This window comes from Phragmites australis, chromosome 11, assembly GCF_958298935.1.
Source record: "Phragmites australis chromosome 11, lpPhrAust1.1, whole genome shotgun sequence".
Classification (NCBI taxonomy): domain Eukaryota; kingdom Viridiplantae; phylum Streptophyta; class Magnoliopsida; order Poales; family Poaceae; genus Phragmites; species Phragmites australis.
In genome coordinates, this window is record NC_084931.1 from 24,213,397 (window position 1) to 24,227,986 (window position 14,590).

Consider the following 14,590-nt stretch of genomic DNA (forward strand, 5'->3'; position numbering starts at 1 on the left):
CGAGGCTACATTTTTTGTCTTCTTTTAAAGTTTTTCCGGCTCGATGAATTACTTGGAGGCCAGTTTCCCCAGACAGGGTCGGCTAGGGATGATGCTGACCTGGCAGAGGATGAGATGGGACCCACGCCTTCTGACCAATGCTGTGCCAGGGTGCAATTCCAAGCTCTCAAGTTTCGGATATCTCAAGATAAGCAGCTAGCTGATGACTAAAAAAATATTTGCAGAACATTTGTAGAAAGTTTCTTTTTTCTTTTCTTGTGAACATCATTGAAGTGTATTCGGAGGTTAGGAACTAAATAAAACGATTTGGTAGCTGCTGGTGGCAAAAACATTTTTTTTAGAATTTTAGTTTAAATTCTACTATTTTTTGAATAAATCTAATTAAAATAGGTTGTATATGGATTGCGAAACACATATAATTTTTTTTAGCATTTTTAGAGTAACAAAAGACTACCATTTTCTACAGAGAAGATGAAAAAAGAAAATAGAGCTGTGAATAGTACTTCTGACATTTACAAAGGGGGCAAGGGCTAAGTCCTCTTATGAGACAACAATGGCCTAATCGTCTCATCAGAAGCGGTAAGGTGCGTCTATTCTTACAAATATTTTTATTAAAAACCTATTTATTTAAATATTAATGTTACAAAATAAAAAAATAAAAAAACTCTCTATACGTAATGTGTCTGAACTTTTCTTATGGGTAGCGTGGTCCAGCAGCCCACGAACAATAGGCCCAACATGCGGGGAGGAGGCCTAAGTCCGCCCAGTGCTCAGAAAAGAGTTAGCCCATGTTCTTTCCTTTTTTTTAATCTTTGTGATTAATTCATTATGTTTGTGGTTTCGTGCCTTTCAACAATTTAAAATAATTGATTCAATATTTTTATGAAATCTAACATAACAATTTCATAATACACATTCAGCATTTTAAAATTTTGACGCAACAAATTCATAAAAATGTGGAAATAGCTCATTCAGCATTTTTATTAACTTGATTCAACATTTTTCAAAACCTAATTCAACATTTTGAGTACACCAATTCAACATTTCATGTGAAAATATTGAAACAATGTCTTGAAATGTTGAACTATTTCATTCAAAATGTTGGTTTTTTACAAAATAAAAAATCCAAAAAATATATTTATATTGGATCTCATTTTATTGAATTAATTATAAATAATAACTCCATGGTTCAAACGTATTTACGGTTTAAGAGAAAAAAACCAATCAAAATTTCAAATGCAAACCCCTTCCAATCCCATCTCATCCAATCCCACCATGGCACGTGTCCCCCAGCAGCCCGACACGTGCCCATATCTCTGCTCCACGCTCGCAATCTGAGCCGTCGACTTTCGCCATAAAAGAGGCTAGGAATAAAAGCGCAGACTGGAATGGCCCGGTAGCCACTTTGGCCCAGCTTCAGCCGTACTGGACTACCCAAGCCCAAATCTAAAAATCGGAGCCCAAATCATCTGGGCCAGACCGTGCGAGAGCGTCTTTTAATTTTTTTTTCAAACAAACGAGCACGAATCTCCACGCAGAATCGAGCGTTGGTAACCTGCCCGCGCTGGTTCCACTCTGCAGTCACCAGGTGTGCATCTCCGATCCGCGCGCGAGACATGGGCGGCGGCGGCCGGGGGGAGCCGTGGTGGGGCCTGCCAGCGGCGAGGTCGAGGGTGCTGGGGAGGCTGGGACCCTCCTTCGGCATTGGCGCCGGCTGCGGCGTCGGCGTCGGCGTCGGCCTCATCGGCGGTACTACCCCTCCCTAAAACCCTAGACTCGATCTTGCAGCTTCCCTGTACATGGAAATGTCCAAAAAAAAAAAAGGTCTACGTGTAGGCGAGTTAGGATCGTGCCGCGTAGAAATCTTGTACTCCATACTTGGTGGTTTAGACTGATCGATGGATAACCAGCCTGGTTGGAGAGGGCGGTATTTGGGGTTGCTTATCATATTCTGAACTCTTGAAGTCCATGTAGCTACAACATGTGGATGTTTGAAGCAACATAATTGATGTCTGATGATGTACAATTGGCATGAGTGTGATTAACTGATTATCCGAGGGACCAAGACCGGTGATATTTCCAGTGGCAGTAGGTCCTAACTTATGCTTAGATTCAGGATGCATCATGTTGTAGTGCTGGCATGTCTTGATTAATAGGTAACTCCTTACAATGTTTGATGCTTCCAAGATTGATGTTAGCTTGAATTTTCAGTTAACTCCTATTTATCGTACTATCAATGTGACTGAACAGGTGCAGGAGTTGGGGCTGGATTCCCTGGTCTACGCTTGGGATTTGGAGTTGGTGCCGGTTGCGGTATAGGAATTGGATTTGGTTATGGTTTCGGAAAAGGAGTTGCTTACGATAAGAATGGGAGATATTCAAACATTGGGAGATCAAATCGGAATTCTAGGGGCCTAAAATCTGAGTAAGATTTAACTTCATGCATACCTATTGCAAGATGATTTCATCTCATTCATTTTGCGATGGCCATAGTTATATTTGTGAAAATCAGGTGCTCTTCTGTTGATTATATAAAAAATTCTGCGATGATCCAGAATATAAACATTACTGTTGTTTTTATTTCTTCGATGATTCTTTTGCCACCAAGGAGCCACCAGAACAGAGGAAAAAAATCCATTTCAGCACAACAGACGGAGCTATAGAGTGCAGAGACGAAAGGAGCGGTGGACGACAATAGGCGCAGACAGCGCCGGAGGGGACAGGCAACGTGACACGCCGAAAAAAGACTGGATTGGGATTGGGATTAGCTAACCCTGGGTTTTTGATACCATGTTACCTTGATTGGAATCGTGGGGAAGAATAGATGATCTATCTGGTAGCCTTGATGTCAATATATAGAGTCGGTCCTCATGGGCCAAGAATATATGTGGGCCTAGATATATACTTAACAAACCATATCTGGTAATTATTCAGATTACAGCTTATAAGCCCAAACAGTAACTTTTAGAAGCCTTGCAAGTTATATGTTCAAATACACCTTATAATCCATGGCAGTGTGACTAAGTCTCACAAGTCACTACCACTGGGCCTATTTTCTCGGTTGAAAAAATGCTGTAGCCTTTGAGGCCTAAAACATGGTGTCCTTTTGGCCCTGGTTAGGGTTGTCTTTTGTGATAAGAAATTAAGAGTGCAAGGCTAAACAGGCCTATGCTTTCTTCAAAGTTTTTGAAGCATAAATTATTTAATTCATGAATTACTCTGGGACTCAAAAGTCCTATTACTCCAAGATTGCCGGCAGGGTACTGCCTACCAAAGTTCTTACTGAGTGAAGTGTAGTCTCGTGGATAAGCTTGCTGAAGTGCTTTTACCTTTTAAGAACCCCAATCCTAGTCTTACCCGTTTGGGTGGGGATGTTAAACAGCCTCCTACACTAGGTCACTGGCCTGTTCCCACCTCAAACGCATTTTACCTCCACTAGGTTTTCTTTGCTATGATCCTGGAAAACACTACTTTTAACCAGATCTTCTAACTTTTTTTTTTCAGAGATCAGATTGATATCCTGGTCGATGAGCTGATCGAAAATTCCAAGAGACTAATCAAAGCAACATCAAAGGAGATCGATAAGTGGAGGCGAGCTTAGTGCAATTGGCACCAGGAACTGTGTTGTTTAGGTGCTCAGTGCTTTGCCTTAGGCGCAGACACCACTCTGAAACGTACTATCGCTTGTGTGTGATTTCCCTGAATTCTTTTCAGTGTCCGAGGCTCGTGCGACATGCTGCCCATATTTTATACGATTGTAGCAAATGCCTGGTTTGCCTACCACGTGCTAAGATGCGATTGAATGTGATCGCAATGTTGAATATTACATATTAAATATTATGCCGGATCGTTGTGTTTGTTTAGCATGCCCATGCCCATATAGTTGTGTAACTGTCGGCCTGAGTTGCTTGTCTGACTCTACTCTCTGTAGCTTACTCCAGTTCTAGCTATTGCAAAATGTAACCTTGATCAATTAATAGTTATGCTCTCTTGTTCTACAAGATTCAATGATTCTCTTCCATGAAAAATCAAACGTAATTCTGGGTCAAGTGAAGATGGGGTTTGTTATGTTTTCTCTCCCACTTTCATGGCGAAAAGATTCGTCGTGATAAAATCAAACTCAATTCGGCAGTCAGTTCCTTAAGAAACAAGTCATGTAGCTTTCTGATTAAGAATAGAAGCTCCATTGGACAGTGTACTGTTTAGCTGCTGCTGCTGCTTCTGCTGAGTGTGCAGTAGAATAGAATTATAGGATGTGTTTTGACCTGGACTAAGCGATTGAAAAATATTTGTATAGAATTTTGAGTACAGCCAAATCTCACTGGACCTTGCGGCAATTGCCCTAATTTTTTCTAAGGTGGAATGTAGGAACAACAAACAATGCAGTTCATGAGCGATTCCACTCAATTCTCGCATCCTAAACGGGGCAGTTGATGAGCCGAGAGGCGGGCCTCCTGGCTCGTAAGAACACTAACGGATGCATATATTGCCTGGCAAAGTAGAAGCACTACAAAAATGCACAAGCAAAATGATTGAGAGCAACGCTCCTTCCAGATCTAACCAAACATCGTAATGGCCAGATGCAATGACACCCATGATTACCTTGCAACAATCTTGCTCATGGATTCGTAGAGCACGAACCATAATGACCACACTCCGCAAGCCACTTTTGTCAGAAGACGCGGTTCATGGGACATGCCAATAAAGGCATGTACTACGAAATGATGGACTAACTCGTTGCATAACCGTAAAATGACCATGATTACCTCGCAAACAGACAGGTTTATTGCAAGGCAATGAAGTTATCTCCGTTGCCAGGGGCGTGCACTTTGTTTGTTTTAGTCATTTGGTCTAATGTGATCTCCTAAACATGGCGTCAACTTGCTTCAAGTTATGCACTCTCTTTGTTTTACTATGTTTGTCTACGCCCAACATTACGCATAGATCGAAGAAATTCAAAAGCAATGCAAAAGGTGCAATAAATCCCCTAAAATTATGTGTCCACCCCTTGGAATATGTAAACTTACCATAATTGTTCTACATGCATTGGTTTTCTCTCTCTAAGAGCCATACTTTGCATTTAAAATCTTAGAAATAAGAGAGCAACCATTATCACAAGGTTGATGAACAAAAATTGTGAAATTGATACTCCCGAGGTTATGAATAAATATAACAAAACGGAGGAGTAACAAATAACAACCTTAATAATTGGAATTGAGTGTCTGCCGGTTGGTAGAGGTACCATCAAGCACCACGCCCACCCAAATTCAAACCCGGGCACCTACCTTCTTCTAATTGAGTGGCAAAGCTCCTGGCATAATTTTTTTTTATCGACAATAGGGAGAAGACGTTCCCTGGACTTTGACTTTTTTTAGGTAGGGGGTATCAACCACGCTAAAACCAGATTTCTCAAGGAGGTATCCGCTGCGAGCACCTGGATTCGAGCAAGCTCCTAGCATAATTTAAAATGAAAAACAAACTTTAATACTCAGTAATTGGATACCGAGAAATGAATGGGAATCTGAGGTTGTTTGGTTGGTTCCAAGATTTCCTTGGTAATGCTTGCTTAAATTTGGTCACCCATGAACTGCACTGGATTTGGCAAGAAAATGATCTGGAGAGACTGTCTTGCCAAAAAAAAAAAAAGGGTAAATGTCCTGCCAAATTTTGGAATAAAAAAAAATACATGCCAATCCTGTCAATAATAATAGTAATTTTGGCAACCATTGGATCCATACCAGTTACCAACCATGCTTCTGATTTCACCTCCCCCCACTACAACAATATTGAATGAAAGTTGATGAAATTCGTTCGGTCATTTAGTACAACTATCTGCAGGAAACTTTTGTTAATAAAACAGAACTTCGGGCTAAACTCTTTGGCAAAGGGAGAAAGGAGGACAGTGTGAAAGAATACACCAGCGTAGCAATCTTATTAAGAGTTGTATCAATCACAGTTGCCCACAAGAACATCAACCCTTTTAACATATTGGAATTTGGAACTATTTCTTGTACAGACAAAACCTGATTATTGCCCAACTCTTTAATCCCAAAATCTAGAACCACCCAACCAATAATGTTAATATTCAGAAGTCAGATACACAAAGAATAGTAAGACCAAACAGCAAGCCCACGAGCAGACAAATATCTTTGACATAGAATTGTTCATTCCAAGGGCATCCACGGTAAAGCGCATATCATGCTAGGCCTGAAGTTAGCTGTGCTCATTCTTCATATGCACTAGCAATCATCTCCAGCAGTGGAGCAGGGTTTGTAAGCTGATATTTGAATCATGATCACCTCAGACAATGCATTTTCAGAAATAAGATCACCACCCTGTTTTTGCACGCTTCATCCCGGTGGAGTTGAAAGGGGATACACTGGGACTAGGGTGGGGGCTTGGACTTTCCTCCCTTAGAGTGCCGTTCAGTATAGCCAATTCTCTCAGCTGTTGCTTCTTGTAGTAGTCCATGGACTCATCCTGAGGACAACAGAAGTCAGTGAGACAGGTAACGGCAGGTTAGAGGCAAAAAAAAATTTCGAAGCTAGTAGGAACAGATAGGAGGCAAGGGTACATACGACTGGTTTGAGAAGATCCTCCAATATGGCCACAGCTTGGTTTAGTCGGGTATCTACGATATCTGCCGGGAACTCAGCTTCCACAAGAACATGCAATGGATCATTTAAGTGTTCATAGCCAGGCTTGTCTCTGAGCTTGTCTTCCTGTTTACGAACAGGTTTTAATTTTCAGAACCTCTGGACTATTGTTTTATAATCAGGAGTTGAAAAAATTGGTAAACACAATAGTAACGATGTTAAAAATGCTCACAGAAAATGATTAGATTTTAGTAACTAAAGGAGTTGTCTTGTATACTCCCAGATAAACTCGAAAAATGTGCACAAATATCTGTTCTATTAAGAAAGATTTCTGATTCACAAATTTTATTTAGGACAAATGTTGAGTATAGGACTGCATGTCAGATGCAAAGCTTGCATTTGACAAGAAATCAGGATAGAAGTTCAGTTAGGAAGCTTAGTTACAGTAGATATGGATTTCTGTGATGATAACAATTAGATAGAGCATTTCAAAGATGTAAAAACATTGCCAATAGGTTGATAATCTCAAGCTACAGTAATATTTTTTTTAACCTTTTAAATTAATACGTCAAGGATCTAATAAACAACACACTTCAGATACCACTAGCACATCAAACCCAGGAATCAGGATAGAAAGATCCTAGAAGGTTCGGTGCTTTGGGTGCTGTTTCCTGGCTAATATACTACAAAGTTCAAAATTATACATCTTGACAAGTCCTGGATTGCAGCACATGACACTAGAATATCGAAATAGTTGAGATCAAACTTGAAATTTTCTTAATTAAATAAATCTAAATGGTGCCCATTAGTTTTTTTTAACAGTTTCAACATTTTACTTTGAAAAACATAATTGATGCCTCATTTCAAATATAATTGATTAGTTGATTTAATTACCATGTACCAGCCAGATGCTGGTGTTTGTATCTAAGAGAAAATGATAAGTACTGTGGTGAAATACAAGTGGCCCTAAAAAGTTCCAAGCCTTTCAATAAGTAACTATAACATGGCAGTTCTAATCTGTGTTTAATTACCTTAACAGAATCTTTCACTGAACCCCGTCCACGAATATAGACTCTACATTGGGTTGTAGCTTCAACTCTTTTCAGGGAGTTCCCTCGTGGCCCCAACAAACGACCAACAAAGTTGTACTAATAATAACAAAGGTTTGAGAATAGTTTGGATTTGGCATAGCACATAATAATGGAAGTAATAAAAAATCCAAATAGCTATAAATGAAAGTAAGTTGCACATACATTGGGGTACTTGTCAGCAGGAACATCCATCCTAACAACTTTTTTCACAACAGGGCTGCCAACAACTCCAGGAGCACCATTCCAGCCTGTTGATGACGATTGGAGTACTCCCAAATGCTGAAAAACAGAAGGCATTTCAATTTAAGTAATTGAGGTAAATAATACAAAAAGGTTGGAAATTGGCATGCTAACAATTCTTGGATCACTGTATGTTAATTCTCGGAGCACTATATAAAATAGAGATAAGGCAGTTAAGGCATGTAAACTGAATAAACAAAAGTTTTTCTGAATTCGGACAACCTCGGTTTGCATTCCCGACCATCCCTCTAGATCCATTGGTTGACCAATCATTGGGTGGCCAGCTAATCTTAATGGGCTTGGGCTACCATGATCGATTCTCTCAGGTTCAACAAAATTTGGATTAGGCGGCAAAGATGACGCCCGCAAAATTTCTGCATTGAAGAAAACAAACCGTTATGGAATCAAATACATCTCATCTGAAACGCTGTTGTATAATAGATGATGTTAGTTATATTTATTTCACTTAGGATCAGAGAGAGCATCCAGGCAGGATTTTCCAACATGTCTAAAGCAGCGAACTGAAACTACAACAAGAAGCTATAATGCAGAAATCACCACACACAACGGTATAATGGCTTACATAAAGGTACTAAAGTAACAATGGGCTTCGTTTCAGAAAATAAGTAAGAATGAAGTGTGCCAGCTAAATGATGTGATTCAACAATTGTGCAGTTATCAATTTCTAATTTTTCAATGGAGTGGATTCTGTGCTTTTAAAACGCCAACACTGACGACATACTCATACATTTACATAAACAGTATCCATTAGGGATTTGTAACTAATTTTGGTGGCCAAAACCATATATGTGTAGAACAAGTGAGTAATGTATATCCTCGGTGTGAATTAAATCAGTAATAAGATTAGCACAAACGAACAAACAACTGGACAACACGAAGTAACAAAAACCTTTGGAAGCAGCTTTTCGTATTAAAAGGACGGACAGGATTGTACAGCAAGAGCAACACATTGTTCCGACAGCAGGGATAGCTAAAAATAGAAAATGGCTGAATGGCTCCTATAGCAGCTGGTATGCAAAACTATTAAGAACTGCATAAATAAATGATAAAGGAACATACACAAAAACCAAAAGGGTAAAGGAAGTTAACCTTTGTTTAGGAGCCTGTTACAAAAAGGAAGAACTTGCATGAACGGGGCTAATTTCTGCCTCTCAGCAAGTAATTCAGCAAGATATCTGCTATGCAAACAATTTCATTAGTCCAATAATTATAACTATCACGACACCAACAGAATAACGAAAAATTAAATAATCACTCCATGCATTGAAAACAGAAAAAATGCAAAACAGTGGTACCAAATGATCTGTACAACAAGCTGCAGAACGGTCGATCGAGCTTAAAAAATGAACACTTTGCGCATCAACTCTACAACTATCAGCATCGAATCGAAGACACAATGCTGACTTATTCCTACTAGCCGTCAACAGTCAACAACACAGGCACAAATCTATCATTAGCAGGCGATCCCCAAAAATCCCCAAATTGGCAGATCGCTATAGCAGCAAGGCAGCATTGATCGACCAAAATCACGCCAAGATGGTCACGATCAAGCATACGCAAATCTCGCGCAACACTAACCAAATCTCGTAGTCGGAATGGTTTTGCGGATAGGATCAGCGGGAGCATTAAAGTCAAAACTTCACAGAGATATCACATGGAATACAGAAACCAATAACAGGAGGCGCGTACCTCTCCCTCTCAGAGGCAGAAGACCTCATGGGATTGTGGTGATGAGGGGAAGAATGGACACCGGATGGTGAGTACTGGAAGAAAGGGGGCGGTGGGATCCTCTCATCCATGGTTCCCAACAGGCCAACACCAAGAACAAGAAGAATTACAAAAAAAAAAAAACTCTACAAGATTGAATCTTTAGGCAAAGAACTAGGGGCAAGATACAGCAGAGGGAGTCAAGAGCCCCCCAAAAAAATCAAGAAACCAGGAAGAGCAATAGCTATGTAGCTATCTGAGCAAAAGAATGGGTTGGAGGCCTGCCTATATGGAATCCAAGGAAATCTAAAAGGACAGAAAGGTGCCAAGAACCAAGGAGTAAGTATAGGGATGGGTGGGATTATATATGTAAGTGTGCATAAAAAATAAAAAGGGAAGGTAATAGCTGGGTTTGTATCAATCAATGATCAGAGCCCAGGCTGTGTAGGGGTTGGCAAGCAGCTCCTTCGTGGCTGCCTGCTGCTGCTGTTCTTGCTTGCCTGCTCTTGCTCCTCTGTACAGACAACAGCATACCACACTGTGGTAGAAGGGGGTGGGTGGGAGGAAGAGAGACGGGGGAGAGGAGAGGTCGGGAGGAAGAGACAAACCCAAGACAGAGCCCTTCAGCCTTGGATGCTTTCTCTCTCACTGATGTGTGCATGTATCTCACCGGTTGGTCCAGCTCAGATGATTGGGCCCTGCCTGCTTCTAGAGAACGTTTATCTTGTTTTACCTTCCGGTTTTTATCATTTTTTGGTTAAATTTTAAAAAAATAAATAGAGTCAAGAGTCGTGATCTAGAGAGAGAATTGCTAGGACAACAAAGGCGCAATCCTCTTTTTTTTAAAAAAAAAATGGAATGGATTCATGCTCTTTCACATACTCATGATCTAGCGCTGCACCCCTTAGCAGAACTTCCAACTTTCATGTTCCACCCCCTCGCGTACAAAAATTACCATAAAGGAATAATATTTCAGAAACAAGTGCATGTCCAATTCTTACCTATTAAGCCTTATTTTCGCAGGAACGTGAAAAGTATAGAATTAGAAAAAACACACATGATTTGGTGCTAATGTAATTGCAAAACATTGAATTGTAGAACATAGAAAAATACAAAAACAATCACTTGGAACAACAAGACAAACCCATCTAGAAAGATAGAGCTCGGAGAAACGAGTCTAACGATGCGAGAATCGTTTAAAATGGAGTTACGATGCAAAAGTTATGCTAAAAACAAGTTTAGATTTTACTTTATAAAAGAAAAGGACTAATTTGAGAATAATAGAAAGTTTTAAGAACTTATTTGTAAAAATAGAGGGACCTAAATGTAATTATGAAAAGTTTAGGACCTAATTACAAAATTACCCTAATTCTGGAATTAATCAAATTATTTTTTATTAGAAGACATGGATTTGCTGATTGAGCTTGACTAGGCATGACACGTAGGCAAAGAGAGTGATGTGGTAGGGCTACGTGGCAGCTGATGTGGCATGGGGCGCCGACTGGGTTAAGTGGCGACACATGGCGGCTTGCGATTGGTTAGCGAAGGGGTATATGGGTGATCTAATCTGGGCGGTTGGCTTCGGATCCGATGGCTTGGGAGAGATCGAGTGGCCGGAGGGAGGGGCGCACGACGGAGCCGAGGCAGGACACGGCGATGAACGGCCAGAGGGGTCGTCGAACCTCATCGCCGGCCACGGGGCATAACAACGAGGGATGGAACTTGAAGAGGAGAGCGAGGGGTTCTGTTTTTGGGCTTATCGAGGGCAGAGGGGGACCGGAGGGGCGTTGGCGAAGAGGCTTGGGAAGCACGGGAGCTCGTCGGGATAGCGACTTCGGCGGTCAGGAGGTCCAACCGACGGCGACAGGGGCTCCGGGAAGCAGCCACGGAGCTTCTAGGAGGCTCGGATGGGGCAAGGTGGCACGAAAGCAGCGGGGCGGCGAGCTTAACAGCGGCGATGGCTATGGCGGTGGAGAGCTCAGGTTCTGGCGATTAGGGCTCGAGATCTCGACGGCTTGGGTTGGAGATTGATCAGGGAGGGGGTGGGAATATATATAGGTGGGTTTGGGGCTCTCGGGAGAGCACGGGACTCCTAGGCGGCGGGGCTCGAGTGTCTCGGACACGACTGGCAGAGGTGACGTCCGAATGGAGGGAGATGGGCACGGGCGTGGGGGTGAAGGCGAGAACTGGGCGGGGCGCGTTCGGGAGCGGCTGGCGCGGGAGCAGGCCGGGGGAAAGCGGGCGCGCGATTGGGCCAGGACAGGGTGGGGCCCATGAGGAGGAGAGAAGGGAGGAGAGGGGTACCGGGCTGGGGAAACAGGCCGGCTCAGGGTGGTTAGGCCGAAAGGAGGGAAGGGCGGCTCGAGAGAAGGGTTTAGGTTTTTTCTTTTTTTTATTATATTTCTATTTCTAACCTTTGGTTCAAACCTAAGCAAATCCAATTCAAACAAAAGCCAACAAGAATCAAATAAAACCCTAAAATGCCTATTCTAGCATGAATGCATTCAAACAAAATATGATGAAGGAGGCATCCGCGGACCATACTAGCCTCACGATGAGTAAGGGGAAAATCAATAGGAGGAGGCACCCACGACATTGGCATTGGCGGCTTGAGAGGAGAATATGACGCTACTGCATGAAAATCTTTTCCCTGATCTTCAGACTCGTGTCTTGGAGGTACCTTATCGCTTAATATTATTTGGCCGATTATTGACTTTTTGACTGTCCTTGCCACCTGTACATTTAACCAAAAGCTCTTTGAATGTCACCTTTAGCTTTGCATTTGATGTAGTTGTAGCAACTGATGCTTGCACAATTAATTTGGCCTTTTCACTTCGTTTAGGGACCCAAACTGTTGTGGATATCTTCTTCTTATTGCGCAACACCTTACTAGCTTTTTGCCTTTCTCATTAACAAGCTTCTTGGTCGTCACTGCTTTCTTCCCCTTCGTTGTATCAGCTTGCTCTGACCGAATCAACACTCTTTTATCCTCAAAATTCATCATATTCAAAAGATAAGGCTTTTTGTCGACCCCATGCTCCCTTGTTTTTGGACAATCTGTAAATTTCAATCGACCTTCACTAATAACCAATTGTATTTGTCGGTGAAACATATTGCAATCATATGAGCAAATGAATTATACCACTTGCAATATGCATGTTCTCCTAATTCTTGAAGTGATGGTATGATATGGTGATCAAGGAATCCGATATAATTCTCTTGGAATAATACATCAAAAATCTGATCACACATAGTTATATCAAATGTATATTTTTTCCTCTTTAGCTGATCCTTCTGTGGAAACGGCTTTAAGGCTAAACCAACGAATAGTTCAGACTTGTTATCTAACCATTCGACTATATATTTGTTTGTATTTGCCTTGCCCGATATCCTAGGATTACACCCTATTTCCTGGTTTTCTAAAATTCTTTTAGACTCGACCTTGTATCTTTAAATCCAAAATAATCACTAAACTTATGCTCCATTTGTGACAAAATATAGACCAAGTTTAAAACAAGTAAAATAACTTATATAAATACAATCCTGGCAATGATGATGGTAATAATTCTATCTTTAATTTATTATTGTTACTGGCATTCCCATATGATGCAATAACTTGGTTGACAAATTCTGCAGCAATTCTATTATCTTTACCTGTGAAATTTTCAAGCTCTAGCACTTTAAAACCCCGCGGGTATGGAACCGTATTACCATGATCACTAACCAATTGTTTGTATGCAATAGTGATCGACTTTTTAATATTTGTACTTGAACCTAATTGTTTACTTACATTACCTTCTTTACCTAATCTTTCAGAACCATTAAGCATAGTATCACCAATAGATTTATCTATTGAAACTATAGAATCAGATTGGGAAGCAGATAATGCAATTGCAGATTGTACCTCTTTTAGCAGAGTGTCCATAGATGGAAGCTCATTTATCTTAACGATGCCTTGTTTTGTTTTTTATAGCATGAAAGCAGTTTTTCCCGCTGCCCTCGCAATTCTACTTCAATCGCGCTACGATCTCGTATTATTTTTACACAAATTGAACTAGTTGCATGTTGTTCGGCTATACTAGTTTTGGAGCTACTATGATTTCTTTCCTCATCAGGTTGACTACCTCCCGAACGCTTTTCGTGTTCGGCTATGTGTTGTTGCACACCATGGTTGTCATCCAAATTTTGTGATAGACCCTTAGGATTTACACTATGATACTTTCCCAAAGTACTAGCATTTTGTTTCTTATTTGAGACCACCCCTTTTCTATGCTTAAAGCTAGTTTTAGCTGACACCTTTTCAATAGTTGCCGCCCTTTATTCCCCTGAACCGATATTTGAATTATAGGAGCTAACAATCTCCCATATTGAATTAATCAATTGTTTTCTACCTTCATACCCCAAAATTTCTTCACATACCCTACATGTTTCATCTCTGTTCATATCAGATTACCCCCCCCCCCCCTGATACATTTTGGCCCTATATGTTGCTCGGCTATTAGCCGAGTAGGTGTAGGATCAACTTGTTGCTTTGGGGTAAAGGCATATGCTTGTGATGTATCACACGAATACAACATTTTGGGCTGCATACATGGTGTATTTTGTTGAAAAACACTAAAATAGCTTTCCGGTAATGAACTATAAGGAATACCGAAACTCTGGGGTGATGTAGGGGATACATTATAAGATATAGTGTTGTTTGGAGGCAAATGCATACTTACTGAATTCTCATCTATTCGGTCAAAATCATTGGCGGTGTATAGAGCCAGATTATATATATTATGTGTTGCATATGGTGCTAAAAAGGTATAGGGTGTTGCCTCTGATCTAAAAATATTTGATGTAGTATATGATGGCTCAAAATAATTGGCCGAGCCTATCATATCAACTCAGCCATAATGATTATTCATCGATATGCTACTTTGTGGTACATTG

At 40.9% G+C, this 14,590-nt stretch overlaps 2 protein-coding genes across 3 annotated transcripts; one reads left to right on the forward strand and one right to left on the reverse strand.

Moving 5' to 3' along the window:
* Positions 1-1,554: 1,554 nt before the first annotated feature.
* On the forward strand, positions 1,555-3,863 carry LOC133883849 (protein TRIGALACTOSYLDIACYLGLYCEROL 5, chloroplastic-like). Its single transcript, XM_062323233.1, has 3 exons — positions 1,555-1,749; positions 2,251-2,425; positions 3,505-3,863. The coding sequence occupies exons 1-3, from the start codon at positions 1,617-1,619 to the stop codon at positions 3,599-3,601; spliced, it is 405 nt and encodes a 134-aa protein (XP_062179217.1). The 5' UTR covers positions 1,555-1,616; the 3' UTR covers positions 3,602-3,863.
* Positions 3,864-5,905: 2,042 nt separating this feature from the next.
* LOC133884626 (KH domain-containing protein At1g09660/At1g09670-like) lies at positions 5,906-10,264 on the reverse strand. Of its 2 annotated transcripts, XM_062324101.1 has the most exons (7): positions 9,638-10,260; positions 9,038-9,123; positions 8,150-8,301; positions 7,850-7,966; positions 7,628-7,744; positions 6,579-6,722; positions 5,906-6,480 (listed from the first exon to the last, which is right to left on the reverse strand). In XM_062324101.1, exons 1-7 carry the CDS (start codon positions 9,745-9,747, stop codon positions 6,328-6,330), a joined length of 879 nt encoding a protein of 292 aa, XP_062180085.1. In that variant the 5' UTR covers positions 9,748-10,260; the 3' UTR covers positions 5,906-6,327. The 2 variants fall into 2 exon arrangements, with proteins under 2 accessions (XP_062180085.1, XP_062180086.1); XM_062324102.1 differs by lacking the exon at positions 7,628-7,744 and having other exon boundaries at positions 9,638-10,264.
* Between the last annotated feature and the right edge of the window lie 4,326 nt (positions 10,265-14,590).